Consider the following 26,759-nt stretch of genomic DNA (forward strand, 5'->3'; position numbering starts at 1 on the left):
AATGAATTTCAGCTAACTGCGAGACATGTTGTTCTTTCAAAATACGAGATGAATGAGTAGAAGCAGGCAGAAATGTATGCAATTTGTTCTGGAAAATAACTTTGTTAATTAAATTCACACACTTTATACACAAAGACACTAGACATACAGTCATAAAGGCATCCCTTTGGACCTTTAAAATTATTTTTGTTAGTTGCCAAATGCACGATGCATGCTGAGACTAAGCACCTAGGGGCACAACATAAACAGCTGAACAAAAAATTTATGCCAATAACTGAGAATTTGCCAAGCCTGTGAGAAATTAACACAGAGGAGTTTTCTGCTTAAGTGGAACTTAGTTCAAAGGAATGAGAAATATGTAAAGAAACCTAACAAAAAATTGGAACTACACAGGACTTTTTAAATGTTACAAAACCTATATGCCAAGGTGTCAGCTGACAGGAGAGACTGCAATTCAGCCAAACATTCAAAACTATTCCTTTAAAAATCATTGATCCTTCTTCATGTTAAACTACATATTCTAAAGGTCCACTGCATAACAGTAGCTTGCAAGAGACCTGACACACTAGGAACTATACAATAACAAGATACATTAGAGTATATGTGAATATTTTTAAAATGCTTAACTTTGAAAATTTAATAAACATTCAATTATTTTGGTACTGGTTTTAAGAAGCTCATGATAATGCTGCAAGACAAGCTAAAAACCAAGCCTCAGCAGAATTTGAATTTGCCCTCTAATTCAGACTTCACGAACTCTACAGCTGGAATAAATTAATCTTTTGGATCACAGGAATTACTATTAAATCAATGCACTCTAGATTGCACTATTTGTATAGAACTTAGCCATGTAATTTAACCAGTGAGACAACGGTTCAAAGGCAGACTAAATGCAGTGCTGGAATTAGAGCCAAATGGAATTTATATTTTTGTCACAGAAAAGACATACTAAAGACAGCGCTTTTAATACTGACAAAGATGATTCAAAATCAGGGAGTTCTCACTGGTTTGAAAGTAATGTCTGCTATGGACACTGGATATTTTTAAGACAGACAGACATCTGTCAGTCAGCATAGGAATAAAATACAGAGATATCATGCCTTCAGATGAACTAGATGATCTCTCAATGTCTTTCCACCCCTTAAATCACAAATGACTGCATAGATGGTTGAGTAACAGTGAAGTTCAGAGCTGTTGCTTAAATAAAAGACAGCCTCACCCAACCTTCCCACCCCCAGATAGCCTCCTTTCTTGTTCTGGAACAAACGTGTGATTGGGGAACTGATCTGGTTAAAAATATCCCTCTCTCCTTTTTGCCAGTTTAACTTAGAGCAAGCTTGTTTCTCCGCTCTGTCTCACTGCACAGGAGCACATACAGGGATGTCAGCTCAAAAAGAGAGGAAGAGGCAAAAGGGGCAGTGAAAAAGGGCAAGGATGATGACTGCTTACATCTGCACCCCACAAGAAGAAATGCATGCAGTACAGCTTCAACAAAAAGGAACAGCAGTAAGATTTTTACAAAAAGATAATTACTTGTATTAGACCAGCCTATATTGCTGGAAAAAGCAGAGGGGCTTTCAGACACATTGCTGCTTTAGCAGATTAGGCAAAGCACAAGACAGAACAAAACTGCTCATAATGTAAACATAACCATGCTAACCTTGAACAAGAAAAGCACTTAGCATTTAGGCAACAGAGAAGTGTGTTAGCAACAGGCCAGATGACCAGTCACCGGTCCCTTTGGAAGAGGGACGAACTGCAGTTAGTGACAGAACGATGCAGTAATACACAGAGCCAGCGTACGTAATCGAGGCCCCAATTTTTAGTACGCAGCAGACATGCCTTAGTTACTCTCAAACATCAAGATAACAGACAAAGCATCATTTTCTGAGCAAGTATACTGGTTATTACATGCTGTCACTAGCCATACAATTAGACAACCAATAAACACAAAGACACTAGCTCTAGTATAGGAAATTACTGGATGATACAGCAGCATCTTTACAGGCTTCCCCTGTTCTTATATTCTTCCAGCAGTATCGGCCATTGCCCATCCCCAGGAGACAATATACAGGGCGAAGTGCATCCTCATTTGGGACATCAGTTCTTTCACTGTCTCTTATCAAACACAAGTTCACACAGATACAGCAGTGCTGTCTACAACACAGTAATTTTGCTTCCAAAAAATGCACTTTTTATATTTGAAGACTGACAAGTTTAGGGTTACGCTTTCATTACAAGGGAACAAATCTAAAAAGTTTAAAACCACCAACCAAACAAACCACAAAACACTGCCTCGTATAAACCTCACTGCAGTTTTATAATCGATAACTGGCAATGCCACAGAAAAAGACGCTCTCATGCTGCCTACTTGTTTTCTGTTCCACGCTTCTTTTGCCATCTCAAGCATCCATGTGGTCATAAGTTGGGTCAGAGCTAATCTCTTAGAAACAATCCACCCTCCAGTTGATATTACTGCATCCTGTTGAACTAGGGATCCTCCTTGTAGCAGACAGACTTACAGACTAGGAAGAAGCAGGCGGAGGTATCAGACGACTTTACTAGACACAAAGCTAGTGGTATTTGTGGCATCTGGCAATCAGTTGGCACACCGCCCATCAGATGCAAAGGTAGCAACCTCACAGGACATCTACGTTGACTACTTGGTGATTCAGCAAAGAAAATAGTAGTCCACGGGATCCATGCTAGTAACAGTAGTGTATGGAAACACAGGATGGATGCTCTGGAGAGTAAGCTCAGGTCACTGGGCAGAAGACTTACATTCAGGATTTTCATGGTGTTTTCTGAAATGCTGCTAGTTCCACATGCGAGGCCTGAGAGGGAGGCCGAGGTAGGAAGCCGATGATACAGAGGGAAAGGATTCAGGCATGATGGGAACAGGAAGAACTTGTTAGGCATGCACATTAGTCATGCCAGAGTCAGCCAGACTGGCACACTAGCAAGAGTTCTGGAGCTTACAAACGCTTCTACACTACTGCTAGAAATTTCAGAGGTAATGCATGGGAAGCCCAAATGCTTGGCCTCAACTGACACCCTCGAAGTAACAAGCATCTCCAAGACTTGGCGAAAGGAGGACAAATCAATATGGTGTAACGCTGAGAGGCTACCAGCTTATACAGCAATTCCAACAGGAACGACAAACAACAGGCAGGTGGGGAATGGAACTGTATGTGAAGGACGTAAAAACATTTAATGGCATAAAGTATTACAGGAGAAGAGAAACTCAATGCACTTCTTATGGTAGAAGTTGCATAATCAAGTAATAAAGACATATCACCAACTGTACTACCAGTTCAGGGAGATTATAAAGTTGCAAGTTTAGGAAAGGTAGTAACAGCGGGCAACTGAAATCTCCTGATACAAAGTGGACCCTATGCCTCATCAGAATTACATGTAGAGAATTTTTTTTTCCAAGTAATGACTGCTTCCTTGGAAATGAGCGCTAGGACCCACATGAAAAGATGCCATTTTTGGTTTGGTTTTGAGTGGTACACAAGACCTAGTTAAAGGGTATTGATAGGAAAGCTGCTCTGTAACTGTGCCTGCAATGCAATTACATTTCAATATTGTAGTTGAATACAGCAGGAAATAAAAATATTTGGCACATGGATAACGAATTTCAAGAAAGGGAACAGTGTAAAAAAAAAAGGAAGTAATTAGTAATCCTCCCAACCCATTCCCCCTCAAAAAAAACCCCAAACAAACAAACCAACCCAAACACACACAACCCTAAAAGGAACAATCCAAACAGCAAAAAGACTGCAACAGCTTGGAGGCTGTTAAAAGCAAAACCACCACCCCCCACAAAAAAAACCAAAATCAGACAAAATTCTGTATTAAAAGACCAGCTAAAACATTCACCACAGTTAGAAGAGAAAACAAAAGCAGTCAGAAGAATACCTCAGGCCCAGCAACAAAATCCTACACCCTGCATGACTGAGTAGGGAAGTTAAGGAGGGCATCAGAAAGAGGTCAGGTTTCAAAAACTGAAAGCTTGCCTAATGAGAACAGAAGAGATTATAAAACACACGGTAGGTCAAAAGTAAACAGTAAATAAAGAACTAAAAAATGTTTGGGTAGCACCTTGCAAAGTTACTTAACAACATCAAAAGCAGTAAACCAACTAGAAAAACCAGTGGGATCTCTTGCAGACCAAGGTGAAAAAGGGGTACAAGGAGATGGCACCAATGCAGAGAAGCTCACTGAACACTCTGTTCCCGGTCCTTACTGGTGAAGCAATTGGGAAGACTTTCACAGCTATCTTTATAGCATATAGGTCAGAGGGACGAGGTCAATTTGAATTAAGTACAGAGGAGGCATAGGCTGAACAGACAAGTCAGCTGTAGTTCACCTTGACCAGGCATTCACAGGACAGCTCCAAACCTGAAACTGAAGAACTGCTGGGCAACAGGTTGCCAGTGTAACTCCAGAGCACGTAAAAGACCTCAATGGGACTGGCACTACAGAAAAGCAAATGTGACTTCCATCCCTGCAAAGTAACAGCGGATCAGATCACAGTGCACATGGACAACCGCAGTCTGTTGGAAAGAGTATGCACAGCTTCCGTAAAAGGAAATCCTACCAAGACCAGAACTCTTCCCCCAGCTATTGCCAGCTTACACATCTCTCTGAATTTGCAGACTGACCTGTTGGATCCACTGAATATCTGGGTTGAGCACCAGCTAGTCTTATGGAAGGGATCAATCAGGATTATTTTGGAAAAAACTTGTAAGTGTAATCTTCAGCCACACAAAAGGAGCTCAAGACTTTCTGTGACAGCCTGCGCATTCCTCTGCTATGTATTGCAGGCTCCTGGCAAAATTCACCATCTTAAAACCATGATGCACAGGTTTGCTGTACATTGCAATGTTTGCAACTACGTGCTTAAAAGCACCATGATGCACCCAGATGAACTCAGCAGGGGAAAAAATAAAATCCCATAACCTTGTTTAGCCTTATATTCCAGCCTGTAAGCTTTGTTCTGATGACCGGGGAATTGGACGTAGGGCAAACAATTGGCAGTACTGCCAACAGAAGATACACGAAAGGAAGTTTGTCATATGCGATTGCTTTTTCTTCCATAGCTTCTGGATGTACTCACAGGCACCAATCTACCTGCTGATGGTGCCAAAAGCTGGAAAAAGTCACTGAGGTGAGTCGACAAAAAAAAACAATAGCAGGCTACCGGTCTCAACCAGGAGAGCAGTGACATTCTCAGAGCAGAAAACAAATTCAGGTTAAAGCAGTTCTTGGCAGCCTAAAATTAATAATGGCTGGTTGCAAGGGTCCCATCCCTTCGCAGACTGCATGGGAAGACCCAACCCCTTAAGCCAGCTCTGGCATTTAGCATGCTGAAAGACTCGGCAAAAAGTCTTACAACTCAGCAAAAAAATAGCCTAACAAAAAGCAGTAGGGTATCTGCTGCTGCCTTATCAAGCAGAAACAGCACAGCAAGCATACACTGATCTATGCAAGTAGTACAAGTGAGGGTGTGGGGCACATATACGAGGATGTTTTGTTGGCCATGGACATGCAGTCTCGTAAGTTGTATTTAACTCACATTAGTTGCCCGAACCAGCAGACTATAGTCACACCATTAATTATACCTGCAATAGATTTGGTATGTGAGTGAAGTCAGATTGTGAAACTACAGTCCAGTTCTATAATGTCATTGAAGTGGCTCACAGGATACAAATACACTGCATAGGACAGTCAGCTATTCAACACTAACGATAATAAAGGAAAACAAAATTCTGGAAGACCTAGAATTAACCTCAAGCAAAGAGACTACAACGTTTCCACAACAAAGCTTAAACATTTCTTTCTAAAATTAAATTCTCTCAAACACCACATGAGATACAAACAGTCTCTCATAACTATGTACAGAACACCTTCAATAAGATCCCTTCAAATGTCAAAACTGAATTTCAAAAACCAGCTCATCAGCCTGGAAACACTGGAAAATAACCAGGGTGCATTTTAATTTTGACGCATTAAAACCTGTGTGTTCTTGTTTTGCTTTTCTTCACTAGTTATCATTTTACGAAAGCAAAAAGCTAACTACATTTTCAAATGAACTTTGAAAATCATGCAACATTTCTGAAGCTAAGACAAAATTACAACTACATTGTGCACCAGCAAAATATATATAGCCTTTCAAAAGTAGTACCGGAGCTCTCTGAAAATACTGTATGCTACAACTCTGTCACAAAAATATATAGTATAAAACTGCTAGTTTTGTTAAAGATAGTTATTCGGTATACTACCACAAAGCTCCCAACAACTCACTATCCATAAGCAGATCCCACACCACCATAATTCAATCATTATTCTGGGAATTAACTGAAATAAAACAGCTGTGGACTAAATCACTGACCTAAAGGGCAATATTATTTTGTTGTTATTAAATCTGTACATTGGTTAGTCAATGAAGTTTCTAAAGGCCAAACCACTGAAGATGTATCTTTATTCCAGAAGACTAAAGATTCAACCATCCTACTGCCTATTTATTTTTAAAATCAACACACTTATAATGGTAGATGGCTTTTAAAGGACTATGAAAAAGGCTATAAATTCCGTGAAAACAACAGAGAGGTCCAAGTTGTTCCTTTTTGGATTTCTCAATGCAATGCTTCAAGGTGCCAAGCCTCCTATTTTCACCTCTTCCAAGGCAGAAGAATTCAACTATTGTCTCACTCATTGACCAGCCTCCAGGCTGCAGTTATTCACCAGACCTGACAGCTGGAGGTTGGCACCTATTTTTCTTTTGGTAACCTGTCACAGGTGGGTCTACACCATGATTGGCAAGTTCTACTGCAAACTAAAGCATGGATTTACATACTTGATTTTGCTCAGGTACAGCCACTGGTACAGCATCCGCCCCATCGATAGCACTCAGCTCTGTGCCAGACCATACACGTGAGCAGGAGGTGGCATGTTCCACCTCAGCAGTTTACCTCATGGTGCGAGGCCAAACTCTTCCTTTGACCATCATTTCCAGTTTTATCTCCTTAGATGTTGCCACTCCCTCAACAGCATCCAAGCCCAAAACACAGCTAGCAGTGGCCATCCTTCAGCTGATTGGGGAAACCTCAACTGGGATGAGGGGAAACAGAAGAACAACCATTTAAAAACACTGATAAACAATAAACATATTATCAGTGTGGAAGCAATAATCATCTACTGACTCACTTTGCTGGTTTGGGTTTTTTTTAAAAACAAACAAACAAAAAACCCACCAAAACCCAGCTTTGTGTAAAAAGTTGCTCATATACCACACTTTCAAAAGCTATCAATTTGAAATCTTCTGACATCTCAAAGTAAATGTGGAAGCCCCAACTTCCCCAGATACCTCAGGGTGAGCCTGTCATTTCAGCTGCCTGTTACTCCCTTTCATAGAACCTGTGCTCCTAAACTGCTCCATTTCTTTGCTGTCATGAATTGCTGTGCAAATCAAAATCCATGTTGTTAGTTGGCTAAAGTCAGGTAGTAAAGCCTCCAGTATCACCAGTTCAAAAGAACCACTGCTTAACAAGTACTTTGTTTGCCGTCTGAACTGTCATTTCCTTGGGTTTTATTTTGGCAACGCTTCTTATTAACAGCAAAGATACTGTGTTCAGAAAAGCAGTATCCCCATTCCCTGTTCAACATGAACCATTACTGAGTTATGGTTCAGTTCCAACTCAGTGAAAAATTATTTATACACATAACATTCTCCAAATTCATTACCTCCACAGAGCTCTGTTATTGACCAACTTTTGCCTCTATTCATCTCCACCTCGAGAAAGACAAATCTTACTCAAGCCAAAAGCAGGGTGGAAAGAACAGTAAAAGTTTCTCTGCCAAAGCGACAGAGTTTACTAGAAAACAAACTCCACTTCCTAAGTCAGTAATCCTGCTAGACCTAAACAGGTCACAGAGAGCCAACTTACACTGAAACAAATAATCTGTTCAAAAATAAGTCATTCCACTTCCTATCAGAAGCTGCCTACAGAGAGTTCATCTAACAGTCCTTAGAGATATTAAACTTCATCTATCATCACTATTCTCCAATAATAATCTTTCCTTTAAAAGAAAAAAGAGAAAAGCATCAGTGTCACAGTTTAAAAGACCTATCGCCATATTCAGGCACAGAAGCTATTAGTGACAGCACTGAACTTGTATGTCAGAAGTAGCTGTGGATCATTACTAACTACTATGGCTATAGAAGAACAAGAGGACATGAACAATTTGCCAACGTCTGCAAGTGTCAATTAAAAAAAAAAGAGGAATTTTAAAGCTAGAAATAAACTAACAATAATATGATAGGGAGAAGATATGCTTTGTGACAAGAGCCTGATAACTGGAGACTTTCAATGGCAAAACTAATGTTTTCATTCTTGAAAACTTCATCACCACAAGATTTTGCCATCTAGAACATATTACCAAAGCGGAAGCCACTAAGGGACCAGGATTACTGCCATCCATCAGTTTGCTTCCACAGGGGGACCACAAAAAGTAAAAACCCCCACACTGATGCCTAAAGCCCAAATCCACTCCAATGAACTCAGAGAGAATGAGGGACCTTTTAAACTATCCAGTCTATTAAGCTCACTACCAAAGGCAATGAATCACATATTTCTTATCATAAAGTGATCAAGATCCATCTAAGCTATTTGGATTGCTTGCCCCCACTAATCCTATTAAAGGTTACTATAAAGCCATACTGCTCCAGTAAGTGGAAACCTTACACTCTAAATCTAAAACTTATTCACGGTAATTTTATATCCCTTTGTTCTTCTGGCAATACCGGCATCTAGTTTAAGCAGTTAATTTGTGTCCCTTTGTCTTTCTCTTCCTATACACACATACATATGCACACACAAACCTATATATACACACACACACACACTGCCCCCAACCAAACTTTGTACCTCTTAGCTATTGTTCTGATCCTCTAAAGCAGCCTAGCTCTTCTCATCTTCCTTTGCAAGCTGATCTCACACTTCTTCCGGGCACTCTGGCTGCCCTGCCCTCCAAACAGAAAATGTCATTCTCCTGAGAGCAGCAGAACCATGAAGTTTTACAAATAAGATCTCAGCCACTCTCTTGTACAATTGTATTTAATACTTTTCTATTTTTACTGATAATTAATCTTTAAAATAGCCACTTGCCCTTTCCATATCTACAGCTTAATGAAGGCTAAGAGACAACTGCCAGTCAACTGGTAATACCTGAAAACCACTAAGGAGAGAAACAAACTCCTAACTTAGAGAATCAGGTTTTAATTACTCCTGAAGTACATGAAGCTGCTCTATAAAATATTGATTTTCATCCCATTTCTAACAGTATAACCCCTAAAGTATTTCAATCATTCCTGTATAGCATTCTGATCTTCCTCCCAACTTTGCCTCATTAGAATTTCATCATAATCTACCCATTGCTGAGGGAGGTGGGGTGTCAGGGAGGATTACTGATAAAAGACATCACTTCTGGCTCAAGACATCCCAAACTGCAAGTTGCTGAAGACTAGAAAAATATTTGGGGAAGTATCATTATACGGTCACTGCTTGTACCTTCCTTGCTACCCTACCTTCTCTTTCTGCTCACCTCCATTTTTCAACATTCAGTAAATCAAGGAATCTTGTTTCACTACAGAACCATAGTTTAGTGGCTCTAACAGGGTAGTGAATGGGTAATCATACCCTCCCTCTTTGTTCTAAGATGTCCATAAAAGAATCGTGTTCATGCGACTAGGACAGACAGGATGTCTAGAGCAGAAACAATTATGCAATATGATTTTTGGAAGGTCTTGTCTTTACCTTGTGCTAGCAGACTTAAAAATGTCTAAGGTATTCTCAGAGAAAGGATTCACCAAACAGTAGCCTAAAAAGATGAAGGAGGATACTGTGACTGAGAGTACCCAAATGGAGAAAACTATCCTGAAAAAAAAAAATTCACTGAAAATTCTATGACTTAATTTGAGAAGCAACAATAGCCTTTGAAGGATTCAAGATAACATGAATGCAACCGTGATTAATTTAACATATAATGGGTAACAGTTTTTAAAAAAAAAAAAAAAAGCATATGCCTCCAAGTTGCCAATTTAGGCAAAAATATCCTGAGCTGAGCCCGGAGAGCTTCCTGGCGTGCCTTTCAGGATAATCCAGTCAAGGGAAAGAACAATTGCAACAATAGCCAAATTTCTATAGTCCCTCTCACTACTAACTTAAAGAAAAGTAGGCTGAGGTACCTTATTTTTTTCAGTAAGAACACAAGGTAGTGAGATTGAGGGTCTCATCCAAGTTTGTCCACCATAATGGCATGGTCAGGAACAAAGCACAAGTCTTCCAAACCTCACTGCGGTGATTTAGTGTTCTAGTCACACTTGCCTCCTCTAATAACTTGGATACAGAGAAGTTGGACAGAACCTGCAAAACCCTAGAAACACTCAAAGGTCCAATGGCCAATCAGTGTTTTTACATAAGATTATCTCTTTGTTTTTAGACTAATCCAGTCACTTAAAAACAAATAGAGGCCTTATCTGTGGAACCATCTGAAGATTACTGATCCCTCTGCAATGGCATCTTCCAAAAAATTTTTGGCATCTCCAAAAACCTAAATTTTAGTATCAAAATGTTAGGGACCACTCTAGACTGCTCTAAGTTTCTCCTCCCCAGCAATTTCCATTAAACATTCTACATAAAATCACAACCAAGGAAGTATATTATGCTTACGTTGCCTAACTTTTGGATGTATGTCTGTGATCCACACATTTAGATAACTACTGCTCAGAGGAAGAGTAAATACTTCACATCTCCAATTTGCAGCATATACACTTTTAAGATGAAACCATATCTAAGCATGTCTCAATGGTTTAGCACTTTGCCTTGGGGGGGGGGAAGAACGCTTTTTAAACCAAGACAAAATTTCAGTGAAAACTTCAGAAATAGTCAGACTTATAGCCTCCATAATTCAAATTATTAATTCTGACAGTCTCAGGCTGCAAAAATTTACAGAAACCATACTAGGAACCATTCAGGAACAGCCCACTTATTTAGCAGGGACAGAAGTTTCTTATTTCCACTTAGCATAAAACACATTGTAGCACCACAGTGCTCATCACCACCTTCTATCTTCATCTATCCTGCCTCGTGTAACTACTTTCAGCTTATGACAAATAAGACTCATCTGCTGCTGAGCATCTCTGACACATTTAAAGAGGAAGAAAACACACTTTAGTTAGTAGAATGGTATAGGATAGTAGGCAGTCTTTGAGGAGGTTATTCCAAGCCCCTTAAATTACATATGTAAAAACTTAACACCTTGAAATCCTCCAAAATGAAAAAAGGAAGGGAAAAAAAAAAAGAGAAAAAAAGCAGCTGGCAGCAAATAACCTGAAGCATAGATTTCATATTCTCCCAAAAAGAGGCACTGCTGGGAGCTACTTTTTGCAGTGGCTTAGATTTCTATGTTAAAATATAGTCTAAGCACAGCAAACCACAATAATTCACCATTGAGGTGAAAAGAGACCACAATGCTAAGCGTACATGGGAGTATTTATCTCACTTGAATCTTTTTTCTCTGAAGTAAGAGAAAGGTAATTTGTATTCTCTTTATTCTTCTTTATAACCCTTTACTTTTAATGCTTGGTTTTATCCAGTGTTCCTTCCAAATGAACAGCACCAATCTTTATCTTCTTTCAATTTTTATTCCCAGTATTTTACAGGAATTCAGATATTATGGTGGCGAGTATCCCGCATGAGATTTTTGCCACCTGCCTCTTCTCTGTTTACTTTTCAGTTCCAGTTGAACTGAACCAGAGCCAGAATTATGCTCCTATTTCTTAAGGAACAGTGAGGCTCATCACTAGAATTTCACATTCTAACAGCACGTTCATAGGGATTAGTTTTAATATTACATTTCCATTCGGTTCTTCAGAGTTTGGGTAACTGCTTGTACAACACTGTATCGAAAAAACTTGCCTTCTATCGCTTGGCTTGCAGTTTTTAATCTGGGCCAGTGGCTTGCTGAAGTTTTGTTGCCCTCATGCATAAGGGATACATCACTTGCAATCACTCACCGCCCTTCAGGCACTGCAGCAGTCTTTGAAGAGGGCTTCTTTCCTCACTACGACTACACCTTCTCTGTGGGTTTTTCAACCACCTCCTCAGGCTCCAATACTCTCTCTGCAGAAAGACTACTTAGAGAAGGCCAGTGCAACACTTTTCTGACTGGCATTCATTGCCTGCTTCATGTGGCAGTCAAAGTACTGAGGACTAGAAAAGTATTTTTTGCTCCTCATAAAGCTTACAAGGGACCTCTACCTAGCACATCACCTTCCCAAAAATTCAATCTTTTAGCACATTTATTTATACAGAAAAGAACTGCCTTGCAACTTGTCATTCACCAGCAGCTGAACTTATCCTTGTGCTCACGTACTAGGTAAGGAAAATGGTGTGGCACCCAATCCTTATATTCTTACAGTCACCTGGAAAAGGGGCTGGAAGTGACCAGATATACTTAATTGGCCCACGTTGTTGCCCATCAGTGGAGGATCACACACTTTTTTTCCACCTTTCCTAATACACCTAAAACTCGTGAACTCTAGAGCTTCATCCACACAATTCTTATCTCTGTGTAAAATGCCACATGGAAAAGAAGGAAATTTATCTATCTCTCTGGAAAGGATGAAGCAGAAGTAATTCTGATGCTGATTAGAAAAGGATTATGACAAGGATCCTTCCCTCCTTTCTCTTCTGTTTCAAACATGGACTCCAAGTACCACCCAGTAAAGCAGGCAGTGTCGCAGATGCTGGAACCCATCACATGGCAGCAAAGCCTGGAAAGGAAACATCTTTGCTGGCAGAGGGGAAAACGATAAATTACAGGAGTATGTCTATGGCTCATGTATTACAAACACCACAGCCCTAGGCAGGACCTTGCCAAAAATGCCACAGAGTTCAAGCTAATGGGAAGAAGGGCATAAAATGAGATTTTCTACGGCATTAAGGATTGTGAGAACTCACTCCTTATAACACAGAAAGGCACACGTGCTCTGGAAGTCATACACATCTCTATACGGCTGCTGTCCCAGTGACCTTGCCACAACTCAGCGGAGCTGCTCTGCATTCCATAAGATGTCATTCTCATGAAATTAGCACTTTAATAACCTTGGCTGCAAGCACTCACTGTGGCAAAGCAAGATCCACGTACTCACAACAAGCACTGCCTTCCAGGAAGCTATCAAAGGCCAGGCAGATCACAAAAGTTTAAGGCATATCCTATAAGGCACAGAAATGTACGTGCAGTCTGAAGGGGGACAGCAGGAGTGAAGAGATGTGACAAATGCAACAAATCTCTCACCGAATAAATGTTTATGGCCAATGGAGCAGGGGGGTATGCCACTTAACAAGTGAAGCCCTTTACACCGATCCCTTTTGCCAAGATCCCAGTTATGAAAATGAAGGGCTTTTTAAAAGGTCATACAAGTAGCCCAGGAAAGATGCCTATTGTTGTTTGCAGTGCTGGGCTGAAAGACACCACAGTTTGTGGTCAGTCAGCATATACCACAGCACTAACAAACAGTAAGGAAATCTAGATAATGTCTCAATCCAAGCTCAAATTATTAACTACCTGCTATCTGAATGCAGCACTAGCACCAACTTAACAGCTACGTTCCATTTTATAGCTACTGCGCTCCCTAACATTCTTTGTTATTAAAGACATGTTTTTGAGAATTTGTGAATTAACTGCACTACAGCTGCCCCATCTTGTTATTTAAATGCAAACTTTGTGAAGCTAAACTGAGTACCAATATAATACCCCACTCCGTAGGAGCATGAACATCATAAAAAAGGTCAAGCATTTTCATAATGCTTTGCTAATGAGGGCCAGGACCTGACTGGACTTGTTTTGGCCTCCAGCCTAGCAACAGTTTCTGTATTGGCCAAACTCTGACGAGTCTACTATTATTTTTAAATAATTTGCATCTTTCCTGCCTTCCATAGAGACTCTTACCACAGAAACCACAGTATATGGCTCAAACAACTTCTGTGTTAGCATACCAGCACTTCTTCTTCTGAAGACAATAATTTGATGCTATGAAAAACTTGCACTTAACTGTAAACAAGTAGTTAATGTAAAAATAGCCTGGCATACTGAGTTTGCTCCATTAATTATGGTATGAGCCTTGAGAGAACCAAAAACTATGGACTAGATAAGTATATTTCATTCATTGACTGGTCACAGCCTAGATCTGTAAACTAAGAGAACTGAGCTAGCCCAGTCTTCCAAACTTTTATTTCCTGCATATCTCTTAGTTGTCAACAACAGCAACTACTCCCTTTCTATCTGAAGATGAGCAGTTAAAAGGATGTTTACGGTTTGATAACAGAACTGTCCATATACTTAGATGATATCTACTTGTTTCTTAACAGATACGACAAAAAAGCGTCAACGTGCGATTCCTCTTGTTTTAGCAGTGCTCAATGCTACATAACATTACAACTATAAAGGTGTCATAAGAAACAACGCTTAACTCACAACTGAAGAAGAGGCAGAGTTTTGCACTCTTTTAGTAACTTCAAATAAAATATTTGCATTCTTAAATCGTTAACTTCTCAACAATTTCTAGCAAAAAATATTAGAGTTAGATGTACACGTGAGGTAAGTAAAATCCAGACCCAAAACATATTTTTCTCCCAGGCAGACAGGTTAAATAGGAATGTATACTGTTAAACACATTGACAAAATTTGAATTTGCAAAAGCCACAGAAATCTTTAGGAGGAGGTTATCTTCAGTACGAGACAGAGTAAAAGAAAACATGACAAAAGATATGAATGTAAATAAAACAAAGGAGGCAATAAAAATGAATGACCAGACTGATGGCACAGGGAGAGGTGGCTACTGACTCCTCCTCACCCTAGAAGGGGTACGAGAACAATTAACTTCTGCAAAACTAGTACTGCAATGAATCAGAGCGTTTATTATAACTTTGCGGTGAGCTGAAGGAACAAAACCAGGGTCCATCCTTAAGACTGTCAATTATGTGATCTCCTGCACTAATAGAACTACCTCATTTGGACATACAACAGCTCACTAACATGAGCTTATGAAGGAAAAAGCCCTCAAATTACAGTTAACCTAATTTGGAGTTTATCATAGCAATATTTTCTCCATTCACCAATCATATCAGAAGACAAACCTACTGGCAAAGGTAATTTCTTTCTGAAGCCATGCAGCTTTGTCCCTTTTCCTCCTCTGCTGTACCAAGATGCATTCACCAGTCCTGCTTTCAAATATGCTGGGAGTTCCCTGCTGAGCACTGCCAACGTCAGCCAAAATACACATTTTCTACTGCACTGTATTTTTAAAACGTCTACTGCAGAATGCCGCCACTTCATATTCCAACATTTAATATTCAACAGTAAAGACTGTGTTAAGTCAGAAGAAAATACTGAAGCTTATACAAAACCACGACATACACATGAGAAACAGAATGAAGTCAGACAGACGCACAGACAGGAGAGAACACTTCCCTGTCTGTGTGCTTTGGTGCTGTGTTTTTTGTTTTATGACTGGTGTTGATCTTTAGCCATGACCAAGCAATCATTATAGCTGTTGTGTAATGTTATAGAGTGTGACAATAAATGCAAATTATTGCACAGAGTCTGCCACACAAGTAAGTCTCCACTGCCATACAACTAAGTCTTGCAAAGAAACAACAAAATTTCAAACTTCTGACATCAATAGCGATGTCAATAGGTACAGCTGAAGTCTGAGTAGGGATTGCGGAGGAAGAACTTTTTTTAAGACAATATGAAATTCATACTTTGGTAACCTTCCATGCAAAGTTTCACAAAAATGCTTGTAATGAAACATATACCAAGGCAAGCAAGGAGTCAAGCAGAAGCCTTCAACTTTAAACATTACAGTAAGTTGTAGAGACTAGAACAGGAAGTCGGGCTGCAGCCAAGAAACAAGAAATTGAGAAAAGCATGTAATCCCATGAACTTGCAAGCCATAACATTTTTATTTGCATGTATGTGTAAGCAAATGAGACAAGCCTAATCTTTATTTTAATGCCTTAAAAGAAAGCATCAGAGAGTAATTTAACATTTTGGGGGGGAGGGGGGGGGGGAATAATCCTTGGGACTGTCCAGGAAGATTTTAAACTATTTCAATCTAAATTACTAGCAAATCACCACCACTAGTGCCAACACAATATCAAGACACAGTAACTAAGGCAAAAAATTGGATGGCCAGTAACAAACCCTAGAACCATGTCTTTACTACAGGGCCAATTTACACTCACTCTGAGCAGAACCACACCTTTCTTTAAGAGTGTGAAAACTAATGGGCACAAGATTAGCTAGCTCCACATTTTTAAACTGTATTGAATTTAAACATCTCCAAACTTCATTAACAAAGAATTAAGGTAGCGTACCCATACCCTTCTAGAATATATAAATTGACAGATCTCAGACCTGAAAACACCATGAAATACAAAGGTCAGGCACATCAACGCCGCAGCATATCTACATCTCTGTCCTGTAGCCAAATGGAACAGTCGCTACAAAATACTACAAGTAATCAATGAAGACAGGAACTGACGGATTTCCAAGCCAAGTCTTTAGTCAAGACTGGATATCGCCTGGAAAATATTTTAATCCAGAGGCCTTCAATCGCAGAAGACGGTCAACCCATACAGATTATTTCTGTGGCAAAGAACATGGTTGCCAGCAACGCTCCTGTCTGATGCCGGGAGCCTCTGCGCATGCACGGGGCTGGCAGCCTGCGCAGGCACAGCAGGTCTGATGCTTCCCTAAAGCACCAGATCTACCACAGGTACGCAGATCAGCTATACACACCATTTAATGCCTCTGGCACGGTCCCCCCCCGCCAGATGAGGAGGATATGAGCAAGCCATCATCTAGGCATTTGATGCAAGGCGCTCACGGTAAACGTCTTTCCCAAGAGCTCCTCAGCCAGATGGGAAGCAGGGCATGGGCCGCATTAGCCATTCCAGCTGCAAAATCTTGGTCTTGGTTACCATGTACCAGATGACAGGGGCAGAACAAATGATTCCCCTTACAAACTGTGTCAAGTATGGGTGGTCACCACTAAAATAATCCTGTTTGCTAGCTGGCATCCTTCAGGAAAGGACTATAAGAAGCAAACAACTGGCAAATGAGTTAACCTGCTGGACTGCCATACAATGTCTTCCCCACAAAGACGTTGACGTTAAAGTACGCAAGCTGAAGAGCTTGAGGCAGACACTGTGAAGGATCAAACACTCAGACGCGTGATTTCTGTGTGCCAAGGGAAATCTTTATAGCGAGCAGAGATGTGAGAATCTTTAAGAAAAAAAGTTGTCCTCATTCCCACAGCACAGCTTCAAGTGAACTCCTCTTTGCACACTTACCCTTCCCATCCTGTCACAAACTTCCTGCGCACGCTTGCACTTCCGCTCAAACACCTTCCTACTAGAAGAAAAATAGTAGTGAGTAGCGTGAACCTTGAGCCCTTTCCCACTGGTGGGTGGCCCTTTGCCACTTCCACAATGGAAGGCAGGACGTGGTATTGTTTCCACTGATCACGGAGGCACGGGGTGTGTTGCACAAGACCAAACCAGAAAGGAAATTAAGGGATGTGAGTTATTTGTCAGAAAGGCAACAAACACAGGAAAAAAGGCTACTCAGTTTTCCTTCTCCCTAAATGAGTGGGGTAAAATGTTTTTACAACTGCTCCTGCATCCCCTTACAATTTATTTCTATTGCCACTCCTAAAAAACCTGCTTTTAATCAACTGCAGTGTTCCATAACTTTACTCATCAAACTGAGTTTCAAGAACAGTGTCTGAATGACACTTTGTATAAGTGACAATTTTTGTCTGGGGCAGCAATTTTCAAACTTTGTATCAGCTTCCACACCTCCAGGATAATTTTTACACTCCTTCCACACCTATAGTTTGAGAGCCACCACACTGGTAGAAGCAAGGGGAAAGCGCATGCCCTGCAGGACATATACCATGTGAAGAAGGGAAGGGGTGGCTTAGGGAGCAACTCAAAGTGAAGTGAAATTATAGGTAGAAGAAAGCTCTTCAATTAAGACAGTGATAGAATAAAATGGTGGCAGATCAATGGAAGCCTACAAGAGAAGAGGAAGCCTGTGGCTGGAAGGATTTGCTGAGCCTATTCTCACCAAGACACTGTTGGACAGATTCAGTATCTTCCAGCTATCTTATTTTGACTCCATGAGTCACTCTCTCCAACCCAACAGCTCCCAAGCAATACCCTCAATCAACATCCCATATCCTCTGCTTTAAGAACTACAGTCAGATATATGAAAATGCCAACTATTTCATCCATGTATGGGTTGTGCTAGAGTCCAAAACCTGCACCCTTTCAAAAGAGGCATTTTGTCTCACTCCTACTAACTGCTCCAAATTTCCTTCCCTTCGAGCCCTGCCATGGTCCTCAACTCGGCATCAAAAAGTTACAAAAATCCAGAGGTGTCACAAGCAGGTTTTGTTCAAAAGACAACACACAGAACCCCTTGACCAAGTGATTCAGCCACCTTCTTTTCTTTGATCGTGCCCAGTTTCATTGTTCACAGACCTGCAAGGAATATGAGTCATGCTTGTGTCAGGATACCTGCTTACAGGTCTTTCTTTCTCCCTGTAATTAATGTAATTTAAAAAATATTTCTAGAATTCACATACAAACTCTTATTTTAGACTACTACTCTTAGAACAGATATTTTGGTCTACAGACAAAACTTCCAAAAGGATTCCAGGCAGAAAGTTGCAACATACATTCACTGAAAAATGCCAGTTCTCATTCAGGTTTTTTTGCTGTACAGGATGAAGCTCAGCTTCAAAGACAACATCATATCTTTGTGAGCTACCCAGTTATCGATAAGACTGCCTGCAAATCTTTTGAACGCTAGAAACCACACTGCCTCTGAACACTGAGCAGGAGCAATTTATTCACCAACCTAGAATTTTCCATGTAATACTGAACAACTTTTTCAAAGTTGCTTCCCCAACTGCACAAACATAATCAGCTCACAAGGCTGCTGAAAGCAGCAGTTCTGCCATCTGTCTGCTTATTCCCACCTCACACTTGTGCAGGCACAAGTATTTGTGAAGCCATGCAACTATCTAGAGGGAACCAATCCCTGTGAAAACTAACCAGGGAAAAAAATAAAATGATGATTAGATCATTTCTCAATCTGTACAACTGTGCATGCTGGCGCAAGCATGGGAATAAGCCGAAATGATATCACTAATTTTAATGGCAGTGCCATTTTCAGAAGTCCATTGACACAGCAACTTTTCACCAGGTCTAGCAACTAAATCTGAAGAGTGCTTAAGCACACATAACAATTTTAGAAAAATACAAATCATTTTACTTAATTTGCTATTGTGTTCTTGTTAAAGTAAGAAGTGGGAGAAGAAATGTGAAGTGATCTACTGGTTACTAAGAGGAATCAAAGTGCTTACTGGAAAACATTTCAGTGGCAAAATCTTCACCTCTGCCTCAGTTTCCTCCACTAATAAAACAGAGGCAGTAGCACTAATCTGTTCAACAAAACATTCTGCAATACAATGAAAAAACATAACAACAACAAGGTAATATTGCTACAGAGAGACACAGACAGAATTCAACTCTCTTACAGCAACGAAAGAGTGAAACGGCACAAAGCTGATGCTGTAACCTATAGTGGTCTGGGATGGAGAATAGATACAGGACAACGCAAAGCAAAATGGCTACTTAGAGCAGCAGTTCCTAAACAGATGGTATCCACAAAAGGACAGACATGGATTCACAAATGACCTGGGTAAAGAAACTCACAGTGGAGTCTCCCTGCCCTCCTTTCATTATTGGTACTCTGATGTAATCACATAGGAGTTATGAAGAGCATATAGGGAAGACTTGCTGGGGTGGCAGGTTAAGTAGGAATCCACAGAGCTGGGTTGTCATGACAGCAGCTGAAAGTATGCAAGAGATGTATAGATCCTGGGTGTTAGAATAGCAAGGACTCCAAATAAAATCATTAATACACTACATTATTTTAAACACTGAGAAGCATACACTACATCTCATTAATGAAACACAGACTGCACGATAACCATTTGCATTGGTGAGGGTGCACAAGGGTCTAGGACACACGCAAAAAATTTGTATTCAGGTACCGGTAAAGTACGGGTTCTCACAGATTCGATAGTCATGCTATACATAAGAGGAAACAACTGACATGCACTCTGGTGGACCAACACACTCGAGTCTCAGCTGAAGCTTAGAAACTCACCACATGAGCTCCATCCCATTTAAAAGCAAAGTAAAACAGCAGAAACTTAATTTCAACAACCCCTTATGTTAACTTTGCATTCAAACAGACTTGGAGCATGCAGCAACTCGGTAACTCATCCCAGCTGAGAGGAAGTAACTTCCCGTCAGAGAGAAGTTACTCCCTGAAGCGTCTGAACTCTATCTGCAACAGCACACCCGGTTCCCCAGCGCAGGCAGGCTGCAGGTGCTGACACGCTGGGTAATCCCGTCCTGGCGGGTCACTTCTGAAAGTGGGAGGGCACGGGGCTCCAGACAAACTCTGAACAAGAGCGGCCAGGGATGGGAACGAAGCAGGCCTTTGGTGGAGGCTCTTGCAAGGAGGCTTAGGAGGCAGAGGAGGATGGGAGTAACAGGTGTTTATGTGATCTGTTCAAAACTCTGGGAATTTGATGCGGTGGATTACTCAGGGACCGGGGATGTCTAACACTGGGGGATTTTCAGGAGTTATTGCAAAGCAAGGACTCTCCACAGTTTGAGACCAAAGCAGCATTACGAGTGCCTGGCACAGGGAACATACCAGTATACCAGTGCTCACAAATCCGGGATTCGCGCGACAAGTCTCTTACACTGGGTACTCACCATCCACCACTGGTGAAGCAGAGGCCCGTACTCATGCAGAACACATGGACAGAGAGAGGCTGCCCAGCAAAGGGGTCCCAGTAAGGACTGCTGGTGAAATGAGCATGGAGCCGTCTACTCAGGCGCTACTGGACACAAACCAGGAGCGGGGAGAGGGCACTGACCACGGGGCGCTGCGTGAAGCGCCCGCGGTCGGACGTCGCCGCGAAGCCAGGGCCCCGTGGAGCCCGCCCGGGGGCACGGAGCCCGGCACGACGCACTCGCACAAAGGCGGGTTGCTCGGAGCAGGGCGCTGCCGGGGCAGGCACGGCCCGGCCGGAGGTGTCAGGGAACAGGGGGGAGATGCTACTAGAGAGTCCCGCGCACGACGGGCCGAGAAGGGCCCGGCAGGGGTTAACAGCGCGACCGGCCAACGGGGGCACGCCAGTGGGGAGCGGGGAGCCGGCGGCCGGCGGGCAGCGCGGAGCGGGGCGCTTCCCGAGGCCAGCCGGGCGCGGGAGGGCAGCGCGGCCCCCGGGGCACGCCGGGGAGCCCGGCCGGCGCCCGCACGGCCGCGGGGCGGGGGCGCCCGCGGGCCAGGCCCCGGGACAGGCGGGCCGCGCGGGGCCAGGCGAGGACAGGGGCCGGGCGGCGGCGGCGGGGAAGGTGCCGGGCGAGGAGGCGGGTGCCGGCAGGGCGCCCGGTCGGGGGAGCCGGGCGGGACGGGCGCACACGAGGCGCCCACGAGGGCGGGCTTGGGGCGGCGGGCCGGGGCACGGCGGCGGCGATACTCACTAGGGGTCGTTGGTGAAGCGGGGGCTCCGCGGGGGCTGGTAGCCGTACAGGTGACAGTAGAGCACATCGAAGCAGAAGCAGCACATCTCGGCCGACACCACCATCTTCCTGCAGCCGGGCCCGCCGGAGCCGGCGCCGGGGGAGGAGAGCAGCGAGGCGGCCGGCGGGGAGAGGCCGGCGGGGCCCCCGCCGCAGCTGGGCGGCAGCGGCGGGGAGAGGGCGCAGCCGGCGGCGCCCCCCGCCAGCCCCCCAAGGCCGTTAAGGCGGGGGCCCCCTGGCGGGGGCAGCGCCCCCGGCTCGCCCCCCGCCGCCGCCGCCCCGCCGCAGTGGGAGCCGCTGCCGCCGCCTCCCGGGCCGGCCGAGCCCGAGGGAGGGGAACTGGAGAGTTTCTGCTTCTTCACCCCGCAGCAACCCGCCGCCATCTTGGAGCCGTCTCCCCCCACGCAGCGCTTCCGACCCATGGCGGGGGGGCCGGCCGACCGGCCGGGGGACGTGCGGCGGCCCGCTCCGCCTCCTGCCGGGCCCGCTCCGCCTGCAACGGGGAGGGGGCGGGAGGGAGGCGGCGGGAAAGGGGGAAGAATGAATGAGGAGTAGGAGGGAGAGGAAGACGGGGGGGGAGAGACAGAGAGAGCTGCGTTAGAGCGACCCGGTGAGTGGCCCCGGCTGACAGGGCCGGGGCTGAGGGGGCAGCGCGGCCCGCAGGTGTGGCGGCCGCGGCGGGGCCTGGCGGCCTTTCCCCTCCCCTCCGCACGCCGAGCCACCCCTCTCGCCTTCACCCCGTGGTTTTTCTCCTCCTTCTGCCATGGAAGTGGAGCAACTCCACCCCGCGTGCTAAAAAAAAAAATAAAATAAAAATAAACCCACAAACGCGAGCTCCGCAGGAGCCGCACGGCAGAAGCAAAGCCCTTGAGATGGTTAAAAACACCCCACTAAATAATTCAAGTGACCTGAGATGCCTTTCTCTTGGGAAGAGAAGGGGGGGAGGGAAGAAGAGAAGCGACGGGCTGTGTTGGAGTCGGCAGGCTGGGCGCCTGCAGAGAGTGCTTGGATGCACCTATTAAACATGCAATCGTGATGGCTAAAAGCCACGGGCTTTTTATATATATATAATTTTTTTTTTTAATTACAGCTTTGGCAATTACTTCACATCCAATAAGTAGCGGCTCAGAGCGTAGGCCCTCAGCTTCAGGGCAAGCGGCTGCGACCCTGTGAGACCACAGCCCTTGGTGCCTGCAGCCCAGGCTTCCTCATGGCGAGACCTCTAGGGAAGTCCGGAGGGGAAAGGATGTGAGTTACTGCAATGCTCCAGACATCTAAAATTAAGCTTACCAAGCTACCGGGGTGGGAGGGGAAATGTGTTTTATATTAGCCTCACATATAGATATATCTGAATTTATGGAGAGACTTGCAAACGGCCATAAAGTACTTCAAAAGCTGTGTGTATGTATATTTAGAAAATAACACCTCACCCGTCAGTGTTATGCAGCCATCTCTGGCATGGGATGTAACAGCTGTTTAACATAGAATAGCAACACTACAATATCAAGGAAGACAAGGGAGTGAGGACTGCCACATACAGTTAAAATAATATCGCAAGGTTAGAGAGACAGCCAGTCATTATCCAAGGTAAAATGAAGTCTGCAGAAAGTTTTCACAGTTGCAAATTACTTAGAGACTCAGTTGTACATTTCTTCTTGGAAATGGTTTATTCAGCATCCTGATGGTCTTAATTTTGTCTGGATCTTGAATTATCATGGATTTGAACAGAAAATCCCCAGTTACTAGAGCTCTAATTCTAATGGGGTAAAAGCCCTTTAACGGTTTCTGTTCAAATACCGGCCTAAACTTCTCTTGCTTTGACTGTGAATCGTAGCCTGAGGTGAAACAGCTGCAGGGAATAATAGCAAACAGAAAGGAGAAGAATTAGATGGTGTAAAGCAGTCTTTTCCATTTTTAAACGTAATGTTTATGTTTGGAGGGGAGAATACTTGAGAAGGGAGCCCAGTTCCCCCCTCTCAAACAACTTGCAAGTTTCTTTCTAAACAAAGGCAGTGTTTTCCACTTAGGCGATTCATTTGTTTAAAGTCAGTTAGCAGTGACACCTTCTGTTGCTTTTGGGAAAATAGTTTCTCCAGGTATTGAATTCTGGCTTTTCCTAATGTTTTTTACCATCCTACATAATTTAACACCAACATTTATAAAAATATCAAGTAATTGCAAAAGCTTATGATACAGACACAAATATAAATAGTTCACTCCACTGGGACAGATATTTGTAAGGTTCAAGATATTTGTAAACAGCTGTAAGGTAATTCTCAGAGCTGGGACTGATATTCTTATGTAGTATCAAGACTACTGATAGCGCACAGCGATGACTTTTTGATTAAATATTGTATTGCAATGGTCCCTGAATGAAAGGGTAAATTAAATATATTACTTATTCATTAAAAACACCTTACTTTTTCTACCTCTGCAGATGTTATTTCCTGTGTTTGCCTATAGTTGTGCTCCTGTTTTACCTCAGTGCAACGTAATGTGGACCGAATCTCTCTTTTGTAGAGACAACAGCAAATATATGAACGCAGCTGTGGAAATCATTGTTTAGTGGAATCAGGAAGACACAATTGTATTATCAAATATTTTTGTCAGTATCTTGATGTGGAGAGAACTGCAGACTCGCAATACATTTTTCATAGCTCAATGAAAAATTTCCATTTATATTTGAAGAAGAGTTTATTCTTTGGATGTGACAGCTTCAGTTAACTGCAACATCTGTTTCATTGGCCCTTTGCTTCAGTTAAGTCTCAAGGACCTTTACATTTCTTATTACAAGGAACCCTGAATGTGTTCAGTTCCTTCATGTATGTAGTACTTCTATATTTTGCTAACTTTAGCAGATTGTCTCCTGTTGCTTGATGACTATGCTGCACCTCATATGCAGTCAAATGTACTGAGTGAACTCAGTATAAAAAACAAACTCTTTTAGCAGTACAAATGGAGTCAGTATGGTAGTGCAATTAGATCAGTTTAATTTAGGTGTGATGTAGCTCTCCTTTATGACTGCAGCTGTTTAGCACTATTGCTCACCTCATGTTCTAAAGCCCCAGTGATTTGAGAATTGTCACTTGTTACAAGTGAGAGATTGAAATTAATTTTTTAGTTAAAAATCACAACCCATGATTCTTGAAAAGAGCTGTTAGAGACATGATGATAAGAAAAATAGAATTGTTTGCAGAAAGATATTTCTCAGTGATCTAAAGCTGCTCTGAAGGATTGCACTTCTTAAACAAAAAAATCAGAATGGCTAGTATCTGGGGGAAATGGTATCCTAACAGACATGATCCAATTCCTTTTGAATCAGATGTAAAATTTGCACTGACTGTTGTAGAAGTCACATTGTTCTCAAGTAGGCCAAAAGATGATCTATGTTCTCAGTGTATTATAATCTAATTACAAGACAAGAACAACCAGAACAAGGAAACAATGAGCCAAAATTGGGCTGCATTGGTAAGCAGGAGTGATATAATCCTTGCCTTATCAGTATCAATTCTTTTAATAGGCACTGTGACAGGTGAGAGATTTAAAAGGGTACTTAAAATAGCACGTTTAGGCTGTGGTTCCATGTGCATTTCTGCAGTAGTAGTAACATTGGTTTAAGCAGCTCTACCTCAGCTAATTGTTCTCTTTCCTGTCCCACCCACTCTGTTGTGTTCATGCAGCTGTTTGTGCAGATGTGAGGCAGAAGATCAAGCTGAAAAACAATTATTCTTTTCCCTGGATTATTTTTCAGCCAAATCAGTTCTCCAGTCTGGTTTATCAGAGGGCTACACAAAAATCTGTGTTGGCCTATTGGAGTGGCTATACAAAGTTGAGAATTGATAGCCTTGGGCAGCTTAAACAGTACTGGTGAAAAATGAGAAGATGCAGCCTAAAGTAGCATTGCACGTTGTTGTGGTTTAACCCAGCAGGCAGCTAAACGCCACACAGCTGTGTGCTCACTCCCCCCCCAGTGGGATGGGGGAGAGAATCGGGGAAAAAAGGTAAAACTCATGGGTTGAGGTAAAGACAATTTAATAGGACACAAAAGGAAGGGAAAATAATAATAATGATAAAAGAATATACAAAACAAGTGATGCACAATTCAATTGCTCACCACCCACTGACCGATGCCCAGCCAGTTCCCAAGCAATGGCCACACACCCCTGGCCAACTCCCCCCATTTTTTTTTGTTCAGCTTGAAGTCATATGGTGTGGAATATCCCTTTGGTGAATTGGGGTCAGCTGTCCTGGCTGTGTCCCTTCCCAGCTTCTTGTGCACTTCCAGTCTCCTTGCTGGCAGGGCAGTATGAGAAGCTGGAAAGTCCTTGACTAGTGTAAGCACTGCTCAGCAACAACTAAAACATCAGTGTGTTATCAACATTATTCTCATCCTAAATCCAAAACACAGCACTATGCCACCTACTAGGAAGAACATTAACTCTATCCCAGCCAAAACCAGGACACACGTATTTATGGGGAAACCGTCAGAAATCACAGAAGCATTTGAATTTTAAATAATAGGTGAAGAAAGCCAGTTGAGGAAAGATATGAAAGATGAGGGGTGGATAAAGGGCCTTGAAAGTGAAGGGAAGTAGTTTATGCTTGAGACTGTAGAAAAGTCAGAGCCAGGGAATGAAAGAGAGGGAAACAGAAAGCCCTCTTTTCAAAATATATCATTTTCCACGTTCTTAGAATTAAAGGAAATGTTATACCACAGTTAATTCTGTAAAAACCAAAGTCCAAAAATTGAACAGTGTAAACAGCTAGCATCTCTATGAAGTTTTTAGTTATTATTCTAGTTAGTTATTATTCTAGAGAAAAGTCTGTACTTACATCTCCCAAAATTCAAAGGTTAAATTCTATCTTTGTATCTTCCCATCACAATGATCTTTTTTGGATGGGCCTGCCATAAAACTGGAAGTTTTACATGCTGAGAATTCCTTTGGTCTGAGGAATTTCCACCCGTTGTGGAGACAGTCTACACAACTCTTCCCTTGCCCTGCAGCCTAC

General features: G+C 42.7%; 1 protein-coding gene across 5 annotated transcripts in view; it reads right to left on the reverse strand.

The window, feature by feature from the left end:
* The window catches only part of AMMECR1 (AMMECR nuclear protein 1), an 81,830-nt gene extending 59,599 nt beyond the window's left edge, over nucleotides 1-22,231 (reverse strand). For 2 of the 5 annotated variants that reach the window (XR_012044732.1, XM_072876821.1), the window contains exon 1: nucleotides 21,711-22,194. Coding sequence is in view for 3 of the 5 variants with exons in the window: in XM_072876821.1 (XP_072732922.1) it covers nucleotides 21,711-22,171 (461 nt within the window). In the remaining 2 variants the exon portion in view is untranslated. Of the gene's footprint in view, nucleotides 1-21,710 lie in introns of all 5 variants that reach the window. The other 3 variants (XR_012044733.1, XM_072876822.1, XM_072876823.1) reach the window with 3 other exon arrangements.
* Between the last annotated feature and the right edge of the window lie 4,528 nt (nucleotides 22,232-26,759).

This window comes from Ciconia boyciana, chromosome 12 (assembly GCF_034638445.1).
Source record: "Ciconia boyciana chromosome 12, ASM3463844v1, whole genome shotgun sequence".
Lineage (NCBI taxonomy): Eukaryota > Metazoa > Chordata > Aves > Ciconiiformes > Ciconiidae > Ciconia > Ciconia boyciana.